Source organism: Aulonocara stuartgranti, assembly GCF_965226115.1.
Source record: "Aulonocara stuartgranti genome assembly, chromosome: 16".
Lineage (NCBI taxonomy): Eukaryota > Metazoa > Chordata > Actinopteri > Cichliformes > Cichlidae > Aulonocara > Aulonocara stuartgranti.
Genome location: NC_138952.1, coordinates 32,541,235 through 32,564,745, shown reverse-complemented (window position 1 = coordinate 32,564,745; position 23,511 = coordinate 32,541,235). Strand labels below are relative to the sequence as shown.

At 40.1% G+C, this 23,511-nt stretch overlaps 1 protein-coding gene across 3 annotated transcripts; it reads left to right on the top strand.

Annotated features, from left to right (window-relative positions):
- Window positions 1-408: 408 nt before the first annotated feature.
- slc15a2 (solute carrier family 15 member 2) lies at window positions 409-23,475 on the top strand. Of its 3 annotated transcripts, none has more exons than XM_082507364.1 (22): window positions 409-535; window positions 626-712; window positions 2,244-2,331; window positions 3,501-3,642; window positions 4,039-4,131; window positions 4,499-4,598; window positions 5,026-5,275; window positions 6,222-6,304; window positions 6,481-6,564; window positions 6,672-6,761; window positions 8,973-9,017; window positions 9,304-9,339; window positions 11,897-11,985; window positions 13,701-13,782; window positions 14,125-14,250; window positions 15,191-15,352; window positions 18,006-18,052; window positions 18,204-18,311; window positions 18,590-18,689; window positions 18,768-18,911; window positions 20,169-20,273; window positions 21,070-23,475. In XM_082507364.1, the coding sequence occupies exons 2-22, from the start codon at window positions 704-706 to the stop codon at window positions 21,268-21,270; spliced, it is 2,184 nt and encodes a 727-aa protein (XP_082363490.1). In that variant the 5' UTR covers window positions 409-535; window positions 626-703; the 3' UTR covers window positions 21,271-23,475. The 3 variants fall into 3 exon arrangements, with proteins under 3 accessions (XP_082363490.1, XP_082363489.1, XP_082363491.1); XM_082507365.1 differs by having other exon boundaries at window positions 414-712; window positions 5,026-5,116; window positions 5,198-5,275; XM_082507363.1 differs by having other exon boundaries at window positions 409-712.
- The last annotated feature ends 36 nt before the right edge of the window (window positions 23,476-23,511 follow it).

Genomic DNA, 23,511 nt, shown 5'->3' with positions numbered 1-23,511 from the left:
ATGTCCCCACAATATGAGTTATTCAAGTACACACACACACACACACACACCTTTGTGGGGATATGATCGTGGATGAAACAACAACTGCAATTCCTTTGACATCATGCATTCTCCAGACTTATAGGTTTACCTTTACTATGATTGAATGTTTAAGCCTAACCCTAAAACCCATCCCTCAAACAGCAACCAACTAACACGTGTACTTGGGACACACGTCCACCACCACCACCGCTGATATTACTCAGGGTGAATAAAAAAGAAATAAATGATGCACTCGAAGTCATCCAACCAGAGATATGCGCTTTGACCCGCACATCCATCCCACAGTCAGGTCTGCGGCTGAGTGCAACAACGACTCTATTGTACCAGTAGATCCCGCTTCACTGCAACTTGCGGACCTCCCCCCCCCCCAAAAAAAAAAAAAAAATCGAGTGAAAGGCGTTGTAAATATACGCATATATAAACACTCATCTGCTACCTCCTTTTTAATATTTCACAAAAGACCGAAGTACGGAGGCTCGCTGCTTTTCCTGAGGTGACAAGTCCAGTGTTCTGTGGTGGAATATTAACTTTGAGTGTGCTTTAAGAGTGTAAGTGTCCGAGGTTTTTGCATCTGTGCCTTCAGAGAGCGGAACGGAGTGGGACGGACTTGGATGACAGTGCTGCCGTAAAGATCCCAAACTCTCTCATCTAAAACGACAACATGGGAAAGGTAAACGTGCTGTTTTGTGATGTTTTGCGGATCATGCGCTGAGTTGCTCGGTTAGTTTTGTTGTGCATCTCTGATTTTTACCACGCAAAGATGCGTAGTAAAAGAAAAGAAAACAAAAAAAGAAAAACAAGAAAAGTTGTACGCGGGTTGGAACGCGTGCAAATTCCACGTCTGTGGAAATAAAACACGCAAAGATGTGTTGTTGACGTGTATGCGAAGCATGCAGAAGTGGGCTAAGGAGACAGAGGGAAGTCTGCTTTGAGACCAAGCTCTCACTGAAGCTCTATGCTAAATTATTATTGGTAAGATGATGCAACAGGCACCCCCTCCCCTCTAAAAGTAAACCCACACTAACTGCTGCTTGGAGAAAGCTGGTGCCACATGTGGCCTGAGCGATTATGTTTTTGGAGGTAGCAAATCCAATAAAGGATCATTTTTAATATGCTTACTGTACAGATTTGTTTAATCTCCAGGGGTATCATGCAGAAAATGGACAATATCTACCACGCTTTGATTTTCCTCAGTTGTAGAAAACTGTTGATACAGCGAGGTAAAATTATATATCAGAGGCAAATTGAATGGACATGTTTTCATGCTTTGATTAATTGAAATTAAATGACACCAAAACTGACATGGGGATGGGAGTAAATGTGTTCGCTGAACATTTGGTAAACAAACCCTTAAATTAAGTCTTAGCAATTAAAAAAAAAGTAGGGAGGCACAAGTCTAACTACTCCTAGTAAGTGTTTATCTGCTTGTATACACTGGAGTGACTGTGACTCACTGACTGCCTAAAGCTCACTGAATGAGGCCATGGACCTATGATGATGATGATGTTGATGATGATTAAAACACTGACCTCATATTAATTACATCCAGCTCCAGATCAGTGAGCACATCATTACCAGTAAAATTCTACAGAAGCCTCCATTTTTAGCAGCCGGTTGTGCAAAGTGTTTTACTGCTTGTAGACAGTTTGTATAGAGCTGTAAGTACATGAATCATATACCTTTACATACCAGGGCTACAGCTGATGTGAATGATACGACCTGACAGATGGCATAAATTGTCAAAATGCACTAAAGCAACAGCGTAAAGTTGCAGATCATTGTTAATCAAAACATCCCACGCGGTGTTTAGTTGAATACTAAACATCCACTCCACAAAAATCCACTCAGAACTCAAGCGATGGATATTTTTCTTCATTTTAACTGAGCCTGGTCTCATTAAAGCTTTAAACCTATAAAACTTCTATTTCTGCGTAATGATTAACTTCAGTATCTTGTGAGATTGACTAACAGGAAGAATCTATCAGCTACATTCCTCTCTTTTCATGTCAGAGTATTCTCTGTCAGAGAATAAAACTATTCACTGAACCTGCCAGTTATTGTTTATATTTGACGAAGGTGGGGGAAAAAGATTAGATAGTGGATTCTGGATGTGCTTTACTTCAGTGTGATTGTTTGGAGAAAATGTGTACTCTTTAAAAAGTGCTGAACTTTGTTCTGTTAATACATTTTGCTTCTTTTAGAAAATTTTTGGGACCAATTACCCAGTCAGCATCTGCTTCATAGTGGTGAATGAATTCTGCGAACGCTTCTCCTACTATGGCATGAAAGGTATGCAAATAAATGCCTGGGCAATGTTACAGTGCAAATCTATATAAAGCCTAAATAAAAGCAAGGTTTTCTAGATTCACAGAGTACTTTTAGCTTGCTACATTACAGATTATGAGTATTATTGGGGCAATATAATAGAGAGGCAACAAATAAGATCTCTCTTGTTCCCTCACACGACCTCACTTATCTCCACAAGTGACAGATTTACTCCAGCCGGATCACACACAAACACACATGTAAATACACCACGCAATTTCCTGCAGTTTTAAGCTGATGCACTGTGTCCACAGTTTCAGCTACTGAAATTTCTCCTCAATCCGAGTGAACTTAAGACTCGGGGGTTTTATTTAATTATACTGTCTCGAAAATGTGAGAGAATATTAAAAAAATAGACCCCAAATATCGTATTTATTTCAGTCATTAGTAAAAATACCAACGGTATTAATTTTACTAATGAATAAAAGAAGAGAGATCGCATCAGAGAGGTAAGTGGTTTGAAAATAATGGATTACTGATATTCTGTAACCATCAGAATAACCAAGTTGTTTTGGATTTATTCTGGTGGCCTCTACGGTAATTTAAGAGCTACAAGCTAGCACAACTGCAGTCTGCCAGGAAATGCCATCTGCTGACGGAGATCAAGAGATGTAGTTGAGTGCTCGGGAAAAGCTAGGACGTCTGTTTTGAATGAAGATGTTGCTTAGTTAACAGTGTGAGTTTTGCAGCACACAAGGTTCATCTTGAACTTTCCCAAGCGACTCTCGTGTCTGTTATGGCTTATTTATTAGGAAAATGTCCCACAGCTTTTTGGTTTTAGGTTAAAATGCCTTAGCTTACCTGAATGACAAACTCAAACCCAGAATGTTTACTTGTGGATCGTCTAAGCTTAAATGTAAGCACAGTGGGTGTCACCGATTACATTATTTAATGTGATGGTTTAACCAGCTTAAAAAAAAATCTTATAACGGAATATAATCGTGTGGTATTGTTGAATTCATGAACTGCGGAGGATTCGCTGAAAGGATTCTGAGTGCAATAATACTTTTAGAATATGACAGTTCATGTTGAAGGCTTACGATGTATTGTGGTGTTTAGGTGTGGGCTTGGGCTTCTCCATCCTGTGAGCTGATTCACAGCTTATGCTTGCTCGTGTGTGTGTGTGATCACAGCATTGCTGACACTCTATTTCCTCACCTACCTGAAATGGGACAAGGACCTCTCCACTGCTGTCTACCATGCTTTCAGCGGCCTCTGCTACTTCACACCCATACTGGGAGCTTTCATTGCTGACTCCTGGCTCGGAAAATACAAGTGAGTCTCTCAGCTGTAAATGCACTAAAGTGTGGATTCAAGCAAATAACAAAAATACATTGTGCAAACTGTGTTCATGTTATGTGGATACTTTCTAAGCTTCTGCCACTGGAAAAAACAAACATTTGTTGCCATCGATAAGTCAAAGATTTGGGTTTTTATCTCAAAACGTTTCACTTCATAGCTCGAAATCTTGACTTATAGCTAGCAAAAAATGTATTTTTCAGTGGTGGAAACAGGCACATTTTATGCGTGTGCAGTATTTCATCATCTCCTTTTGAGCTGCTAGCTTTGCCTGACGTTGCCTGCTACTGGAGATGAATCATTCTGAGCACACATAGAGATTTTGAAGAAGGCCTGAATGCCCTGTACATAATCACAGCTTGCTCCCCACAGGACCATCATCTACCTGTCCATTGTATATGTGATCGGCCATGTGGTCAAGTCGGTTGGAGCCATTCCCACCGTGGGAAGCACCGAATTGCACATGTGAGTTGTCATGAGCTAATTCTATCACTCTGCACAATCACAGCCCAGCACTGTTAGAAGAGGATGAGGTAAGGAGGTGTAATAATTAATAATCCTTATTGCACTGAAGGAATTTGAGCATTGATTTCAAAAGTTTTGAATCAGGATAAAATTATTTTTTTGGTCCATGAACGTCATGTCATTGATAAACTGATGCCCATCACAGTTCCCAATGCCATACAGTTTCCCATAATTTTCACTCAGCGATTCTTTGAGTGCCATTCATCCAATCTCTTCTTTCTTTTCAGCACTGTACTGTCATTAATATACACTGTGTTGTAGTTTGAATCAGCAGTTTGTTTGTGTTTTGTGTCCGTGTGTCCTACAGTGCTCTGTCCATGTCAGGTCTGATACTCATAGCTTTGGGCACCGGAGGGATCAAACCCTGCGTGGCGGCGTTCGGAGGTGACCAGTTTGATGAGGAACATGTAAGCCTTCTTTAGTTTGTGGAAGTATTTGTATTATTTTTATTGGTATACCAAGGAAACAAGGTTATCAGAAACCAATCCCAGCTATCTGATAACGTTTATATAATGCCTTTTTTTGAGGCGCGGCTTAGTGATAACTACCTGCCCATCATCAAACATTAGGTACTGAGCCACACATACTTCTCAGAAGTTATCTGTGGCATGTAGGAATTGGCAGTTGCTCGCTAACTGCTTTGTTACTGTGTAAAAATAATACTTTAAACTGCAGTGCTAGATTTACTCGGTGTTATTGGTGTCCAAACAGTGTTTAGGACATATCCGAAAACTCCTCTGAGGGCTTATATACTCTTTAACACAACAATGGTCATGTGGAGTTGTTGTAGCAATGTTAAACTCAGTAAGTGATTATGTTTTTGATCCCTTCTAGACTACAGAGAGGCAGAAGTTCTTCTCTATTTTCTACATGTCAATCAATGCTGGCAGCTTCCTGTCGACTATTATTACACCCATATTGAGAGGTGAGCACATAGTCGTAGTTTTACATGTTACATTATATCCAGTGAGGTCCACTGTGTTAATAACACACACCACTCCTGCAGGTGACGTGAAGTGTTTTGGTGGAGACTGTTATGCTTTGGCCTTTGGGGTTCCTGCAGCCCTGATGGTTGTGGCTTTAGGTGAGTTTCCACCTCAACATTTACAGAGTTTTCTCCAAGTGCTTTTCAAATAGAGCAAGGGATTTTTCAACATAGCATTTCTAACTTGACAGTTTTCTTTGGGAAGCATACATTATTTCTGTTGGTGCACAATAACAGAATTATTTCAGGGAAAAAAAATACAAAACACGGTCAGCTCCCTGAAAAACGGACCTTTTTATTTGAGCCATAGCACAAACCTCTGCTGTGGCAAGAAAATCTTGTAAAATCAAGTCCCTACATTGTCCACAGTTTTTTTTAGCCCTTTCTGCTGTTTTTGAAATGCTTTAATCAACTTTTTCAACTCAGTATTTAGGCATGAAAATAGTGCCACTAATAGGGACTGAACTCACATGTTGTCCTTCTTCGATTAGAATCTTCAGTTCCATGTTTTTAGCAACATGTTGCTAAATGCAGTAAGTGTGCTTATGATATCCGATGCTGCAAACGTTGACCTATTTTCAAACCTGCCAGTCGCATTCCGAGATCTGAGCTTTATTCCAGGCTGTGATCAGCATGCTGAGCTTGCGTTTTCACGAGCCGGCCTTACACTTGATCAAGACCCATCCACATTTGTCCTGACAGTCAGTTGTCTCTGCCTCTCGGTCCCCGTCACCCCTGATCCTTATGGGATTCATGCTTAACTGAACCCTCGCTTTGAAAACAAACTGTGATTTAATTCTTGAGAGGTCACAGACAGATCGCAGTGAGGGTGAAGCAGAGGAGGAGCTTTAGTGCTAAAAGCCTGAAGCACGTTTACAACATGGTAGGTTTTATTACCCCAAAGCCTTCATTAGCAGCTGTGAGAGGACAAACCATCCTTAAATAGGTACTCAGTATTATTTTGGTTGTTCTGACATCAAGGCAATCACTCGCTGTGATCTTCACTCAAACAAGTCCAGTCTGACTCTTCATTTATCGCACACAGTTGTCTTCATTGCTGGCAGCAGTCTGTACAAGAGAACTCCTCCCCAGGGAAACGTCCTTTGGGAAGTCTGCAATTGCATCGGGGTGAGTAATCCCATACTTCTCCCTCGATTTATCTGAGAGCTGAAGTGCAAGCACATTGATTTACTGCTTTTTACTGCCAAGAATCATTAAGAAAGATATGAATTTCACACTTCGGGGTTTCTGTCTCTGTTGTGCACACTCCATTTTCATTCCAATTATTTACCTTTGGCCTACAGTTTGCACTTAAAAATCGTTGGAACAAATCAAAACATGACCCACCGAAAAAGCACTGGTTGGACTGGGCTGAGGAGAAGTACTCGGTAACGTCAGCGAACTCCTTCTATTAATTCAGTGATGCGTAGAAGTTTTTTAAAAGTCATCTAACTAGTGTGTGTTTGTTTGCGCGCGCGTGTGTTTTATTTTACAGATGCGTCTGATTCAGGAGATAAAGATGGTTTTGCGAGTTCTGGTGCTCTACATCCCCCTCCCAATGTTCTGGGCTCTCTTTGATCAGCAGGTAAGACAAAATAATAAATAATAATAAACTTAACTTGTAAAACAGAGTTACTTTTACATAATGCAATAACAAGTCATAATCCAAAATCAAAAAGACAACTACACACAAATAAAATAACCGAAAACAGAAGACATTAAACCTTAACAGTGTGAATATTATGACAGGTAAGATAAATAAATACATTTATAAGAATGAATGAATTTATTTACCGATTTAAAAGTAGTTGCTGGAGAAATCCACAGCTCTAACACAAACTGTCCTTCTGTAATGAGCGTGCAGGAACAGAAAAAATGTGTCTGAGGTGCGAGTAAATCTGTGATGTAGGTGTTGTGAACCACTTTTGCGGCCCCGAATGCAAGACTCAGGACACAGGAAATAAAGTCAAAAATCATCTTTTAATGCTGCAAGTTCAATGAAATAAACAGAATCCAAAATATTACAGAATAGGACAATAAAATCTAAATGCCAGATATGTGAACAATGCAATTAAGGACAAGAGGAGTCTGAGACAACATATAAACAAGACAGTAAGGGGAGAGGGAACAGGTGGGGAAATAGCCAAAACTTTCAAAGTGAAGTAAAACTAAATACATGTTTCTGTGCCTGTGAAGGCAACTGTTGGTACCTACAATAATATAGATGAAACCCCAACAACCAGACGAACAAAGCACTTGGCAACAGTGGGAAGGAAAAACTCCCTTTTAACAGGAAGAGACCTCCGGCTGAATCAGTTTCAGAGAGGCGCAGGCGTGTGGAGCTGAGGGGAGTGAGACACAAGGCTAGACACAGAGTATTGAAATAAAAAAAGGAAGTCACTAAACAAGTAACCACTATCAAGACAGGCTTATCAAGACACAAAAGGATACGTCGAAGGCTAGATTACGCAAGAGATCAGAATATAAAACAGTACTACATACCAACACACCTTCAATGACATTACTAAAAGCTTAAAAACTACAGTACAAAAATGCAAAACCTTGGGTTTAAAACCCAGAACCATGACAGTAGGTAGCAGCAAGACCATGGAAGACTTTAAAACAGGGGTGGAGAACTCCACGTCTCAAGTGCCGGTGTCCTGCAGGTTTTAGATCTCACCCTGGGTCAACACACCGGAATCACATGATTAGTTCATTACCAGGCCTCTGGAGAACATCAAGACATGTTGATGTCATTTAGGCATTTAAATCAGCTGTGATGAATCAGGTAGCCAGTGAATCGTAGTGAGGCTGGCAGTGATGCAGTGTTTTGTTTTTGATTTTGTTAGTCTGAACTCATGTGTTTTGAATGAGATTGAGAGGGAAGAGTGACTTTTGGTTGGGAAAAAGACATATGAACCTTCACAATGAGCTGCTCTCCATTATGTATCCAAACCCCATACTTTATACACCATGCACTAAAGTTAAATGCCCAATGAAAATAAGCTCTAGGAATGTGATTAGCACATCAGTTCAATTCGGTTTTATTTATATATCGACGAATCACAACAACAGTCGCCTGCATTGTAAGGTAAAGACCCTACAATAATAAAAAGAAACCTCCCACCAATAAGACGACTCCCTGTGAAGGAGCACTTGGTGACAGTGGGAAGGAAAAACTCCCTGTTAACAGGAAGAACCCTCTGGCTCAGGGAGACTATCTACCGTGACCGGTTGGGGATGAGGGGAAGAAGACAGGACAAAAAAACACACTGTGGAAGAGAGCCAATCATTAATAATAACTTATGATTAAATATTCTTAAGTATTATTTAAATTGTGTTCCACTGTTGTACTCAGGCCTTTATTTCCAGTTTAAGCAACATTTACAGTCACAGCTTTTACTTACTTTTTAATCAAAAAGAAAAACTTGCCTCAGTTCCCTTCCTACTTGGACAGACTGCATTCTGTGTCAGCACAAGATCAAGGTCTTGTGGCGAAACTTTCTTGCAAAATCCCATAAGTGTCTGTTATGTTCTCCTCTGACCAACAGTCAACACAACCATCTGATTATAGAAAAACCTCAAAGCCACATTCAACATTCCTGTTTCTCCTTCCTCCTGTATCCGTTTCTTCCTGTAATTCGACTGATTTAAAACTGATTTCTTAGAGGACATGTCAGAAATACACTATCCCTTTATTATTATTATTATTGTCCCTTCCAGGGAAAATGAGGAAATCCCATCTGCTGTGCCTTAAACAAATTTGACAGTAACAGATGTCTTTTCTTTATTGCAGGGTTCCCGCTGGACACTTCAAGCCACGAGGATGAACCTGGCTTTTGTAAGACCTTACTTACGTGAAGTAATGGTGTCAAGATGTTAAAAAGCTGATGCTGTATTTTCACATTGTTATCAGTGGGCTGGTTTAGATTAGCATCTGATATCACAAACAGTCTTTAGAAGAGAGCTTTTCTTTGTTAGGGTGTTGCTGCAATTTATCATTTTATTCTAGTAAATAACATTGTTTATGGCTCGTTATCAAGTCAAAAAATCATCAACTCATCAAGTTTAGATTTATAAAGATAAAGTTTAAGTGTCTCTCCTGTTTTTGTCTTCTTTTATTATAGGGAAACTCCTTCGCTATTAAGCCTGACCAAATGCAGGTATGTGCAGCTTATTTGGCTCTTGCTGGGATGCAAATTGTGCGCAGTCTCTGCTAATCTAAAAAAGCAATAATGAACGGCAGAAAGTCCAGAGAAAAGCAGAAAATGATTGTGATGGATGCAGATTTCTTAGCATATACTTGTAACAGTACTGATATATGTGTATGTATATGACCCAAAGTAGTTTTCCAGTGGTTTAGCAAGCGAACACACTGTGTTTCAGTGCTAATTTTTACCTTTGGAAATGGGTTAAGTTAAATTTACTGTATATTGCAAGGATTCAGTATTTTATTTATCACTGGGTAAATTGTAAACTGCTGACAACTGAAAAACATGCTTTTCTGGCTGATCAGCATATTTGAATTTCAGTAAGAATGATAGATATTTTAATGTATTGTGGCTTTTTAAAAACATTTCATGGTGCTCTATGCAGTCCCCTGAAAAACTAAGTACACCCTTACAGTTTCTATAGATATTAAGAGGGTAAACAGCAGCCAGGTGCTGCTAATCAAATGCACTTAATTCATCATGAACAAGTGTGAACACTTCTATGGAAGCAGAGGTGTTGGCAGTTTGCTGCTCTGGAGCTCTGTTAACACAATACCACAGCCTTCCCAGGAGTGGAAAATTCAAGAGCTACATTTCCGACTCTGTTTGCATGGAGTCTGTTAGCATGCTAGTTAGCATGCTAGATGCTAAAGTTCATCACAGTGCTGGCTTGTTTGTAAGGGTGGCCAGGAAAATGGCAACATGACTTAGGTTTGCAAAGTTGCATCTGGAGAAAACTCAAGAACAATGGAGCAATGTCCTTTGGATAGTGGAAGTAATGCATAGCTCCATGTTTGGTGAAGATTTAAAAAAGGGACAAACACTTCATTCGAACTATGTTGATGGTGGGGTGATGATTTTGGCTTGTTTTCCAGCCACAGGACTTGGACACCTTGCAGTCACTGAGTCAGCCATGAACTCCTGTGTATACCAAAGTATTCCAGAGTGAAATATGAGGCCATCACCCTAACAGCTAAAGCTTTGCCCAAAATGGCCCATGTAACAGCACAATGACCCCAAGCACAGCAGAATGACTGAAAAAGAAAAGAATCAATGTGTTGAAATGGTCCCGTCAACCCGATTGAAATGACTGTGGTGGAACCTTAAATGAGAGTTGTGCAAAAAATAATGCCCACACAAACCTCAATAAATGGAAACAACACTGTAAAGAAGAGTCCTCCAAAATTCACCCACAATGTTGTGTTAATGATGAGAGGCTGATAAAGTACAGAAAACCATTACTAAAGGTGTTTCTGCATACTACTGAATCATGGGGTGGACTTAGCTTTTCTCAGGACTTCATAGAGAGCTGTAAAAACTTTATTTTCACATGAATGTATGTGATTAGTGTCTCCTCCTCTTTTTTGTTTGTGGCAGTTTATCATGTCATAGTTACAGTCACAGTTTTTTCCTGCTAAGAAAAGCAGTAAAAGATGGTGACATGTTAATCTGCACTTGACCATTGGTCATGGCCTTCATTGCAGCCTTTATGGTCACTGGATAAATGCCAGACTCAATTTTTTTCTATTTATTTATTTAAAAGGGACAACACCGTTTGACATATTTCCAATACAGAGCACGAAATTGATGTGCTGCATTTAGAGTTTATAGCTCGTCCCTTATCCACTGAACTGGATTTCTATCCATTAGTTTCAGAATTTGGTTGTATAAAGGTGTCAGATGCTTAAATATAGTCGGTGGTGCTTAGGCAATATGAAAAATTAGAAAATATCGTCGAATGGATAAATAAACGAGCTGCTGAAATGAGCGTGTGGTGTTGAAGTTCATAGTCAAAATTTATGGTTGAAAGTGATTGTAGTTTTCATTGCTAAAACATTAGTAGTTTAAACTACAAACTAGTTGCAGCCACACTGTCATTACAGTCAAAAATAAACCAAAGCCATCAGGAAAAATTAAAATGTTTCTTTTTATCTCCAGTGTCAGCAGGCACTGTGGATGTCATGAGTGAGGCTTACCATGTGAGCCTTGCATTGCAGCTTCACTTATTCCAGTAAAGAGCATTACACAACTTGACTATAAAGTGTTAATGGTTACCGTGTTTTTAAGCTTTACGATTTAAAGACTAAGCATAAAAAAGAGCTTCATGATGTTCTGATATAAACAACCCGAGACTCTCTCCCTCGTAGTCTCTGTTAGGTTTCAAAGCCAGTGTGCTTGAATACAGCACCATAATTGATGGAGTGTCCTGCACAGCTGTTATATATTTCTAATGCGGAACCTACCAGCTAATCTAAGGCACAGATTTTAAACATCCAGTGAAAAGAAGCATCTCTCAAGTCCCCTCACTAATGAAGACCAATGTTTGACTAGGCTGTGATGAGGCTATTTTCATGAAAACACTTTTATGGTTCTTCTTCACTGCCATCTCTTTACAAGCAACACCGAATCAGAATCTCTCTTTATTGACGCAACATTTATGATTTTATGGACTCTACAGAGCTTTTATAGAGTCGTTAAAAGACTAATTTTCCTCCCCCTTGTTGTCTAGATGTTGAATGCTCTGCTGATTCTTGTCTTTGTGCCTATCTTTGACCTCATCATATATCCGCTCGTTAGACTCTGCGGACTCAAGATCACGTGAGTAGTGGATTTATTTGGCTTTGTTTTGTACTGCCACCTTTATTTCATTCAGGATCATCTTGTAATCTCGTAAAATGGAAAAAATGAAGCATGTGATTCCACATATATTTCCCAGGATTATGCCTTAGAAAAGAAAGTTAACGATTGAGGGAAGTGTCTGTAAACACAAAGCTGGTATTCATTTACAAATGAATGTTTAATGAATGTTAAACATTTACTTTTAAACCCGACTCCAAAGTACTTCTCACAGTGTAAATATGAATTTCCATACTTGTTTCTCAGGTAGGGAAATTCACAGGGTCCAGAGAGTGTTAGTCAAAGCCATCTTTATTCATTCGACACGCATCACACCACAACTTCTCGACCCTCTCCAAACCCTGATTCCTCGTGTTTTAACATGGGGAATTGAGGATGCCACGCAGGTGCATCCGCCCTCCCTGCACGGCACCGCACACCACGCCCCACCACATTACGTTTTTGGTCGCATTAGCATGCATGTGTGTAATCATTCTACTTGTGTGCACGATAGCTCATAAAGTTTTGAATGATTTCTGATAAATCTTTGTAAGCGTATAGAGTGAGGTCATATTAACAATTCATTAAAATTTGACTTATATCGACCAACGTCTTCAAGGTCAACTATTAGTTAAAAACTGACATAAAACCTTATAACCTGTAAGTATAAAGAGACGGTGGTTCTAGTGAAATGTGTAATGTCGACATATAGAAAGTACTGCAAAAGGATTTAAAATATCAAGTAACATTTGACCTCTGGCCTCTCCTTCAAGATTTTTAGGTTGATTTGAAAAAAACATAATAACGCTGTATAGAGCAATTTAAAACTGTGTTTCTTACTGCCATCCAGCCTATCCAAGCTGCCATAGGCCATCGTTTGTACTAACAACATATAGGCATATATATAACTGTTCCCACAAAGTTGGCAGCATTAAACTGTCCAAAATGTCTCAGTATGCTGAGGCATTAAGAGTTCCCTTTACTGGAACTAAGGGGTGAAGCCAAGCTGCTGAAAAACAACCCCACACCATAATCCTCCCTCCTTGGAGTCAGACAAGTACTGTTCTCCTGGTAAGAGCCAAACTCAGAGTCGTCCATCGGATTGCCAGACGGAGAAGTGTGATTCGTGATTCGAGATCACGTCTCCACTGCTCCAAAGTCCAGTGGCGGCATGCTTTACACCAATGCATCCAATCCGATATTTTTTTGTCGTGCAAAGCTGAGAAAGAAATTCAAGCTCACACATCAGTAAAAGCATTTTGCATGATCCATATACAGACACAAGAAAATAGAAATGCTTGGCAAAAACAGGATAATGTGAACATTTTAGGCTTCCCAAAGTTTCCCAAATCATATTCTTAGTGGACCAATTTTCTTTTTAGGAGATCCTGACTTTCTGGAGTTTGCACCCAAGTGACGTAACGCTTCTGAGAGTATCCCAACAATCAGATGATCCCCAATGAGCAAGGAGTTGGTGACAATAGGAAACAAGAACTCCCTTTTAACATTAGGACCAGACTTAGGGATGCACAGCCATAACAAGGAAATAATGCGACAGAAAGTTTGTCAGGGAGGACACTGGTGTGGAAATAACCCTTCTGATAAAATGATAAAGCCACGCTTTCAGAATATTTTAAAAAGCAGTGAAAAACAGGTAAAGGTATTAACTGTTGGGCACCAACTCTCTCTGTTTTCAGACCTCTGAGGAAAATGGCCATGGGAATGGTGTTTGCAGCCCTGGCCTTCGGAGCAGCCACTCTGGTGGAGGTGAACGTTGTGGTACGTATGAGCAGCAATCATAGTGATTGCATCTTGCTACAGAAAAGCACTCACACTCGGCAAAACCCTTACTGCTCATGTTTCCAGGAAAACCTGAATGTGTACAGTTCAGATGTATAATCATAATGGTAGCTTGCAGTTTTAAAGTTTGGATGCCAAAACTTAACAGTATCTTTTTGCTGATATTAAGTACATTTGCTGTTTCTAGCATGCCCACCTGAATCTTATACTTTAACTGTTTTGTTGTTGATTTTATCTCATAGTGATTGTCTGACTGGTCAAAAAGTGTTTTTGCTGATATTTTTCCATCACTGTGCTCTGATTTGCTTTTCTCTCTAATAGAAAACTGTGGTGAATCCTGCACCTGCAGGGAAGTGTCTCTTGCAGGTTGTCAACCTTGCTAAAGATGATGTCAGTCTGAAGGCTCCTGGCACCGATCTGTTTCTACAGTCAATCAAGTACCTTGAGGTAAGAAGAGTGCAGGTGGCTAAACTTTTCATAATTTTCACTGTGGCTCAAGGCGAATAGAATTAAAAACCACATTTCCCTGTCGTTCACATGTACATGTACGAAACAATAAATAAACAGAATTCAACTAGTAATACATGTAAGAAGAGAGAGATAAGACAAAACTAAAACTCAGTGTGCCGTTAACAGTGAAAATGCTATTTTAACTTTGATTGAGCTGTTCTACAGAAACAAGAGATTTCATAACTTCCATCCATCCATCCATCTTCATCCGCTTTATCCGGGGCCGGGTCGCGGGGGCAGCAGCCTAAGCAAAGAGGCCCAGACCTCCCTCTCCCCAGCTTATCCGGGGGAATACCAAGGCGTTCCCAGGCCAGCCGAGAGATATAATCTCTCCAGCGTGTCCTGGGTCTGCCCCGGGGCCTCCTCCCGGTGGGACATGCCTGGAACACCTCACCCAGGAGGCGCCCAGGGGGCATCCTTGTCAGATGCCCGAACCACCTCAGCTGGCTCCTTTCGATGTGGAGCAGCAGCTGCTCTACTCTGAGCCCCTCCCGGATGGCCGAACTTCTCACCCTATCTCTAAGGGAGAGGCCAGCCACCCTTCGGAGGAAGCTCATTTCTGCCGCTTGTATCCGCGATCTCGTTCTTTCGGTCACTACCCACAGCTCGTGGCCATAGGTGAGGGTAGGGACGTAGATCGACCGGTAAATTGAGAGCTTCGCTTTTACACTCAGCTCCCTCTTCACCACGACGGACCGGTGCAGCGTCCGCATTACTGCAGCTGCAGCCCCAATCCGTCTGTCGATCTCCGGCTCCCTTCTCCCATCACTCGCGAACAAGACCCCGAGATACCCCCAGATTTCATAACTTCATTCTGGCAAATGAGTAAGTTTATAATTCAATTTTCTAAAAACATTAACTCTCTGGCTTCTCTCAGGACCCTCCTGGTTATGAGACTGTTCCACTGTCCAACGGGGAGCTGAATCTTGAAGTCACTGTAGTCAATGGAGGAAACTTTTCGGCTACCCAGAAGGTTGAAGAGAAAAAGGCCTACAGTGTCATCATTTACCCCGACGCTACTGGAATCACCTACACATTAGTGAGTGTTCCTACGAGCTGTTACCACATCTTCACTTTTTTTCCCAACACTGTTGACTATTGAGAATTAAATAAGCAATGAGTACAGTTTGGTTTTAAAAGTATTTTTAAAAATCGACATGAGGTCAGCGCTCTGATCCAGAAAGCAGGTTCAACAAACTCTGAGTCTGATCATAAACTCTGTGTTGGGAAACCGAGTTTCCTGTTCCAGTTAAATCAACTCAACTGTGAGTCAAGTATGTGCGTGTGTAGCGAGAGAAAGGCGTCATCAACAGAACTCCATGGCAACGGGTATATACAGAGCAGAGCCTACAATTTAACATAGTTGGCCGAGAAATATGAATGAGCGCCACTGTGGACGAGAGAGGAGAAAAGATCCTGTCATCATTTCCCAACTTGAATTTTCTTAACATTTAAATTTTAAATTGAATTATTCGTGTCAACGGCTGGAAGGGCGGTTTGTTTAAGGAGCGGACAGAAAAGCAGATGACCGAGAGACAGGATGACAGGATTTAACAAAAAGCAAGCGTTTGTTCAGGCTGATAACTAAACACAAAAGCAAAAGGCAGAGGCAAAAACTAAACGTTACGTTGAACTGGAAAAACTAAAACTACGCATGAAAACCATAACATGAACATAAGGATGAGGATGAAGAAAAACCAACACTTGAGAAACATGAAATCCATAGACATGACGGAAAGAAAGCAAACGACCTGACAATGAACAAAGGCAGACAGAGGACTTAAATACACAGCAGGGTAATGAGGGAAGCGGAAACACAACTGACACAAATGAACATGACACCACAGGGGAAGCAAAACTAGACACACTGAACATGGAACACAAGACCTTCAAAATAAAACAGGAAACATGACTTAAACACCTGGACCAGACAACATGGAAACAAACGTAAGTAAACATACAGTCAATGCTATAAATGAATTAATACTAAATAATAGAAAACTAAAACATACCAACACAAAGAATTCACAGAAAATCCATAATCTCAAAAATGCTGGGTCATAGACCGAGCCCCCTGACGATTTAGCTATAACGTAAGTGGGACAAGCTGTCATCTGCAGCAGGCAGTTTAATTAAAAATGAATCATGGACCTTTGATAATAGGACAACCTATTTTGATCATTTGCAGTGGAAAAGATGTCGAGGTTCAAATTCAAATTTTTAGACGTTTTAAAAAGTTCATTATCGTTTAATGACTGTATTTCAGCGTGTGCGCACATTTAACATGTTGTCAGAACATGTTCAAGTTCTCTGAAACTCTGTAAACTACTCTTAGTCCCACTGCACAATCTGAAAGCCATTTACGGCTCATCTTTACAATCTTGACATCATCTCCAACACGATGCCAATGTTGCCATACATTTTTCCATCAGTGTGACAGATTACAACACAACAGCAAATGATTCTTCAGTGACGAGTGTTTTTTGTGACTAAACCATCATAGTTTTATTTAAACAGTTATTACCACAGGAATGGACGTGAAATATTTAACTGGACATTTCAGGGAACTGGCGAACACATAGACATTTATGCATTTCCATACGTGCTATAATATCAGCTGTCGGTCAGCTGGTTCAGGTGCAACAGAAGAGGAAGAGTCAGAGAGAAATGATCCATTTAAATGAAATCTCTTTATGGAAGAGAAACCCCAGAGTTGCCATCATCTTGTGGTTGTGGAGTTAGACGTGTCTGCTCAATCACATTAAATAAACACACTAAGCAGACAAGTCCGCTTAGCAGTTTGGTGCACCTGGTTCACACTGAGGTCAGTTAGTAAAGAAAGGCAAAAATACAAATGCAGAAATTCAGATTAAGCTGTTTTATTGTGGGACTCGGTAACAGGAGATTAATACATCGGCACCATAGGTACATCATAACCACAGATCATTCTAAAAACCTACGCAGAACAGAATAAATCTTTATTGGCACTTTTACAAGAACAATGATAGACAGTTAGGCTAGGTAGATTTTTATATTAAAATTCATATTTTATTTATTAAAATTCCATTAGAATAAGTTAAAGAGGTAGTGCAAATTGAGTAAGATGGTTGCATTATAATAAATATGGTTTATAAACACAGTGGAAATGTTAACAGCACAGTTAACCTTCAATTAAGGTGGAGGTAGGGCATCTTTGACAGCCTGTGGGTAGAAACTTTTATTGAGTCTGGGGGGGGGGGGTGAATCTGCATGCCAATAATAATCACATTAACGTCAGAATTAGGAATTATATTATTAATAGCCTAAGTGTAAGGAATCACAGATGTCCGCAAATTCCTGGAGATTGCAAAAACTTGAAATTCTCAAGCGAAAATTTACAAAGAAGTGGAATATGTTTGAATAAAAACAAAAGCAAAAAGAGCGACCCAGGATTTGTTTCCATCATGGCTGCCACAACCACAAGCCAATGAACACATAATGCACCAGCACTCAGTGGGTTAGGTCGTTGGCTCTACAAAGATTCACCACAGAAGTCTAAATCAGCTGTAAGAAGCTGAAGGATTACACAGACTCTCTATGAACGCTAATCTCCATTAATATTTATACAAGTTTCTAAAGAATTTCCTTGAGTCTAAATTGAAAATATGGCATAAATTACAAATAGCAGGTGTTGATGTTTTTTAATCTTTCAGGTAGAAGATCACATAACAAAAAACGATGAAGGGAATCCATTATTGAGGTAAAACCTTTTTTACCTCGAGGCTGTTGCTAAGCTTTTGTGCTTAAGCTGTAAAGCATCTGAATCTGCTTGTTCCCCTGCTGCTTTAAAATATAGGTCAACCTGGAATAATGAGGTTTGCTCATGAGTTCTCCTGGTTCATATTTAACAGGTTCCTCAACACACAGCCGGAGGCCTTAAACGTAACGGTGGGAGATAATAATTTCTACATGTCCTCCGGGTACAATGTGACTCATAACAAGACCGTGCAGCGGGGCGAGTAAGTTGGACTTTTGGGAAGTGGTGGTCAAAACTGGAAGGAAAAGCCCTAATGCCAAATATCTGCTAAGCTTTTCCCAACCTCACAAAAAAGCAAAACAAGAGACATCACTTTTTTCATAATTCCATGTCCAAAGAGATCATAATGTTGAAACTGTGATTTTTTTTGTTTTGTTTAAAGCAACAAACAGTGTTAATATCAACGTATATCTTGTTAGTTAAATCATGCTGTTTGATTTTTTTCCTCTAAATCACGTACCTCTTCTGCCCTCTGGACAGATACACTGATGTCACCTGCATTTCAAACTCAGGAAAGACCTCTAAACTTAACCTGGGCCTGCTGGACTTTGGCGCGTGTTACACTGTCATTCTCACAGAGGTCAGGATGCTTTCTAACAACTTCATTTAGTCATCACAGATCATAGCAGTTTTACAGCCCTTCTGTGTCCCTTCTCAGGAGGCGGGTAAAATTGTGCCTCACAAGATCGAGGATGTGAAAGCCAACAATGTGCACATTGCCTATCAGATCCCACAGTACATCCTCATCACTGCTGGAGAGGTCATGTTCTCCATCACTGGCCTGGAGTTCTCCTACTCACAGGTGAAGTGATACACGCTACCTATCAGGATTACCTGTACTCGTTCCACTGAAAATCTTTGTTTGGAATATTAAACACTGAAAGCTTTTTGGCTTCAAAGAAAAAGGTTTTCAAGGACAGTAGCTTCCAACCAGGAAAATTCTCCAAACTGGAATATATCTGGTTGGAAAAAAGGGAAAATTGTCTTACAACACTTTTGTCCATATTAGCAAACACAGGAAGCTTTATACTTATACTTAGCTTTAAACTGTAGCACTTAGATGTATTAGCCCAGCGGTCCCCAACCCCCGGGCCACGGACCAGTCGTTTGGTACCGGGCCGTGAGAGTTGAGGTTCGGGTGTGAAATGTATGGTTTTCAGGGTTTTTATCGGTTTTTAGTGTTATTTTGTTATCGTTTTTGTCGTTTGCTTGGTTTTTCTGGGTTGTTTCACATGTGTTATGAATAAATCTTCTTTTTTGGTACCGGTACTAGTTTTATTTTGTTGTATTTATCTGCGACACCTTAATGGGCGGTCCGTGAAAATATTGTTGGGCATAAACCGGTCCGTAGCGCAAAAAAGGTAGGGGACCGCTGTATTAGCCCACTGGCCAGTCTATGCCACAGCTGCCTTAAATGAACCGCGTTGATAGTTACAAAAATAATTTTTTATGTTTCTGTAAGGGTTAATCCACCAGTATACACAGACTTCAAATTTACTGCTGACTTCTCTGTGTGCCAGCTCAGTTTTAGGGTATAAAAATGTGAATTCAGTTGAAAAAGGTTTTTTAAACCAATGTTTTTGACTGATTATGGAAATATTTGTGGTTTCATGACAGGTGGGCTGATAAAATTTGTTAAGCAATTTGAATAGAAATTCTTACTGGAGCAGAGTATGATGATGTAAAGCATTTAGCTACCTTTTTATTCCAATGTAATGGCCATAAAGCTGACATCCACTAGCTCGCTGTGTCAGAGGAATGCTGCGTTTCAGAGCAACCTGTGACATTAAAGACTGATAAACAAGACACAGGTTTTTAGAAGAGCTGTTTATTAAAGATCCCATGAAATTGGAATTTTCTGTAGAAATACTTAGAAAACGGTGCGTTTACTATTAAAATTTTAATCCACTGAACGTTGCCCAAGGAAGTGATTTCCCCTCCAGATCTGTTTCTGTCATATTATTAAGATGTCAAATTCCTACTTCACGAATCAATGAAATATGTCCCAGGGCTGCCAGCTGTCTTTATTTCTTTAACCCTGCATCTGTCTTACCCCCAGGCTCCAGCCAACATGAAGTCAGTGCTGCAGGCTGGCTGGCTGCTCACGGTGGCATTTGGCAATGTGATAGTGCTGATTGTGGCAGAAGGGGCAGGACTGGAACAGGTATGACTCTTGAAGGGCATTGTGGGAAACATTTAAACTCTTACACAAAAAAGAAAGAAAGGCTTTTAATCACCGGCCACTTCATTTGGTTCAACTACTCAGCAATCGAGCATCTAATCAGCTAATTGTAGCAACTCAGCTGCAACTGGCAACATGCACCTAATAAAGTGGCCGGAGAGTGTATAAACCCTAACTACTGAAAATTACATCTTAACGTGTTAATAACTGGTAAGGATCGTTATTGTAATTCAGTGAGTCACATAGAACAAAATTTGTTGTGTCTGTTGAATGAAAGAAAGCTGCATCGCACACCGGCCTAATAGATGATGTCATAAGATAAGATAAGATAAGATAGAACTTTATTAATCCCTCGGGTGGGTTCCTCTGGGAAATTCGTAAAGCAATATACTTAAGCGATAAAAACACTGAAACGCTTTAAAGTAACAGAAATATAATAAAAGCCATAAAAACAGACTCTAATGGACAAAAAGAAAGATTAGAAGTGCTTTGTACAAAAGTTTCATTATTGCAATGTATCATAAAGTAGAAATAAACCAAAGCTACCTGTGCACTGTAACAAGGTTTAATGGAGAGATAAGGATGAACTTGGGGTATCTTATAATCCACTGGAGCGTGTTTCTCACCTCTTTTATCCCACAATGTGTGTACCAAAAATCGCCAGCTTAAATAAAACGTACTTCAGCAACTAAACGGTTCTGTGTCTTGGTGAGCAACAAATGAACTGAATCGGTCGCGAGCGCGTGCAGCAAACACTAAACTGTCTCTGTTATCTCAGTGGATAGAGTTCTTGCTGTTTGCCTGCCTGCTGTTGGGCGTCTGCATCATCTTCTCCGTCATGGCCCACTTCTACACCTACGTTGACCCCGAAGAAATGGAGAAGCTTTACCTGGAAAACTCAGTGAGGGAGGAAGACGACAGTGACTTCAAGAAGAAAGACAACGAGATAGAACTGAACAAAACGGGGAAGAGCACCTAAATGTAATACCGCGACATTAGTCACACCTCATTATACGTTTGGCTGCTTTGTGCTTTATAAAGGTATTATTTTAGTGAAAATGAAACGCTAAGATGTGATTGTTGGAGATTTCTTGTGGTTTTAAAGTGTAGGACTCGTGACATCATTTAACATATGTTGTGAAAAACTCCCGTTTTAAACTTTATAACCTTACAAGGAAAGGACTTCCTGAATCAAACTTAAAATATGAAATAATGTTCGAGGAAGACAAAATAGTCATTTCTGCAAAATGATCAATAGTGTTATTAAAGCATGTTAATACTACACTGTATATATTTGTTGCATATTAACCCCATGTCAGAATGCTGTTCATGATAATCACAAGCTGTGCAAATATTGGACAGAAAGCATTCAGTTCGCTTTGTGTGCCTTTATCACAATGTTTGATTTCCAGAAAACAAAGCTCATCATTACTAAACGTCTGATGTGATATGATCTCTAATTACAAGGGTTTTTCTGCCTGTTTGTACCTGAACAACTAAACAAAACGGAGTTTCTCAAACAGGTTTCAAGGGTCTGCATGTAGTGCAGCCAGTGTCTGAAACAATCTTTCAGTAGTCGTGGATACAAGTACACAAATTTACAAGTTTGTCCCTCTAGAGCTGTGTTTTTTTTTTTTTTTTGAACGGCACGGTGGTTAGCACTGTTGCCGCACAGCAAGAAGGTCCTGAGTTCAATTCCAACATCAGGCCGGGGTCTTTCTGTGTGAAGTTTGCATGTTCTCCCCGTGTTTGCGTGGGTTCCCTCCGGGTACTCCGGCTTCCTCCCACCGTCCAAAGACATGCAACTTGTGGGGATAGGTTAATTGGATAATCCAAATTGTCACTAGGTTTGAATGTGCGAATGAATGTGAGTGCGAATGGCTGTCTGTCCCTGTGTGTTGGCCCTGCGACAGACTGGCGACCTGTCCAGGGTGTACCCTGCCTCTCGCCCCATGACAGCTGGGATAGGCTCCAGCGCCCCCCGCAACCCTGAAAAGGATAAGTGGAAGCGAATGGATGGATGGATGGACAAAAAAGTCACATTAGCCACTTGAATTTTAAAAAAGTTCCAGTCTGGTTGTTTGGATCTTAGAAAGCAGCTGTTTCATTACAGAACCTCGACCACTGGATAGATTTCAGTCCTGATTTATCAGCTTTTGACTGTAACTCAAAACTGCTTCAGAAGTCTATACAACGGAAAATAGAAGGATTGTATTGACACGTGTCACATGTAGCGCTAATGGTTTTCCCCTTTTACTCACACATAGTTAGGTTTAGACTTTTAACATTGATTAAATGACTTTCACATATTCGATGCTTGAATCCTCTTTTGTTCTTGGATTGGCTCCTTTGCAACCACAGACACAGTTTTAACGTACACATGTAAGCCTAGACGGATTCATCAGGGGTACCTGGGGTTCAGCATCTCGCCCACAGGCACGTCAACAGCTGCAGGAGCTGGGGAGCGAACAAGTAACCTTCTAAATAGGAGACAATCTAAGCAGCTGTGAAAGGAAAGCTTTCTGAGGGCCTGGGTCAGAAAGCAGTGAGGAGCGTAAGGGATCCATACAGGAGCTGAACAAGTAATCTATTGAAAAAGTCCACTTTTATTCATTCAAAAAGTCTTATTTATGTCACCTGGAAAAAAAGAAGAAGCCTTTTTTGCATTCATTTGTACCAATTGTAGTCCTTGTATCCACCTGTGAATGATTTCCCTGTAAAGGTTTCTGCTTTGCTGACGTTGAAGTTTAAAATTGTGGAGAAACATCCAGCTTTGTTTTTGCAGACATAATGATTTCTTTTACTGTTTATAGGCAGAAAAATCACAGATATGAAAAAAAGTAAAAATTATGAAAGAATTTCTTGTTACTGTTCATGCTGCTCATTGGGACACGTCATCATCACAGAGCCATCTTTGCAAATCAACAAGTGTGCTGTTAAAAAACAAAAAGAAGTATGATGCAAAGTGCTGTGTGTGTGATTTTTTCAAACCTGCAGAAACTGATGTTTTTTGCCTGTGGTTTGTTTTTTGACAATATGTGATGTTTTTGATTCAGGGAAAAGTATAACTTTGATTTTTCCTCCAAAGTTCTGTAAATAAACTTGTTTTGTGATGTTTGAAGTTTTAATGCAGATTAAAACTTGTATTCTTGTCAATCGTTTACTCCCGTTTATCATAACTGCAACAATTTTGCACCAAAATCTGACAAAAACTCTTTGA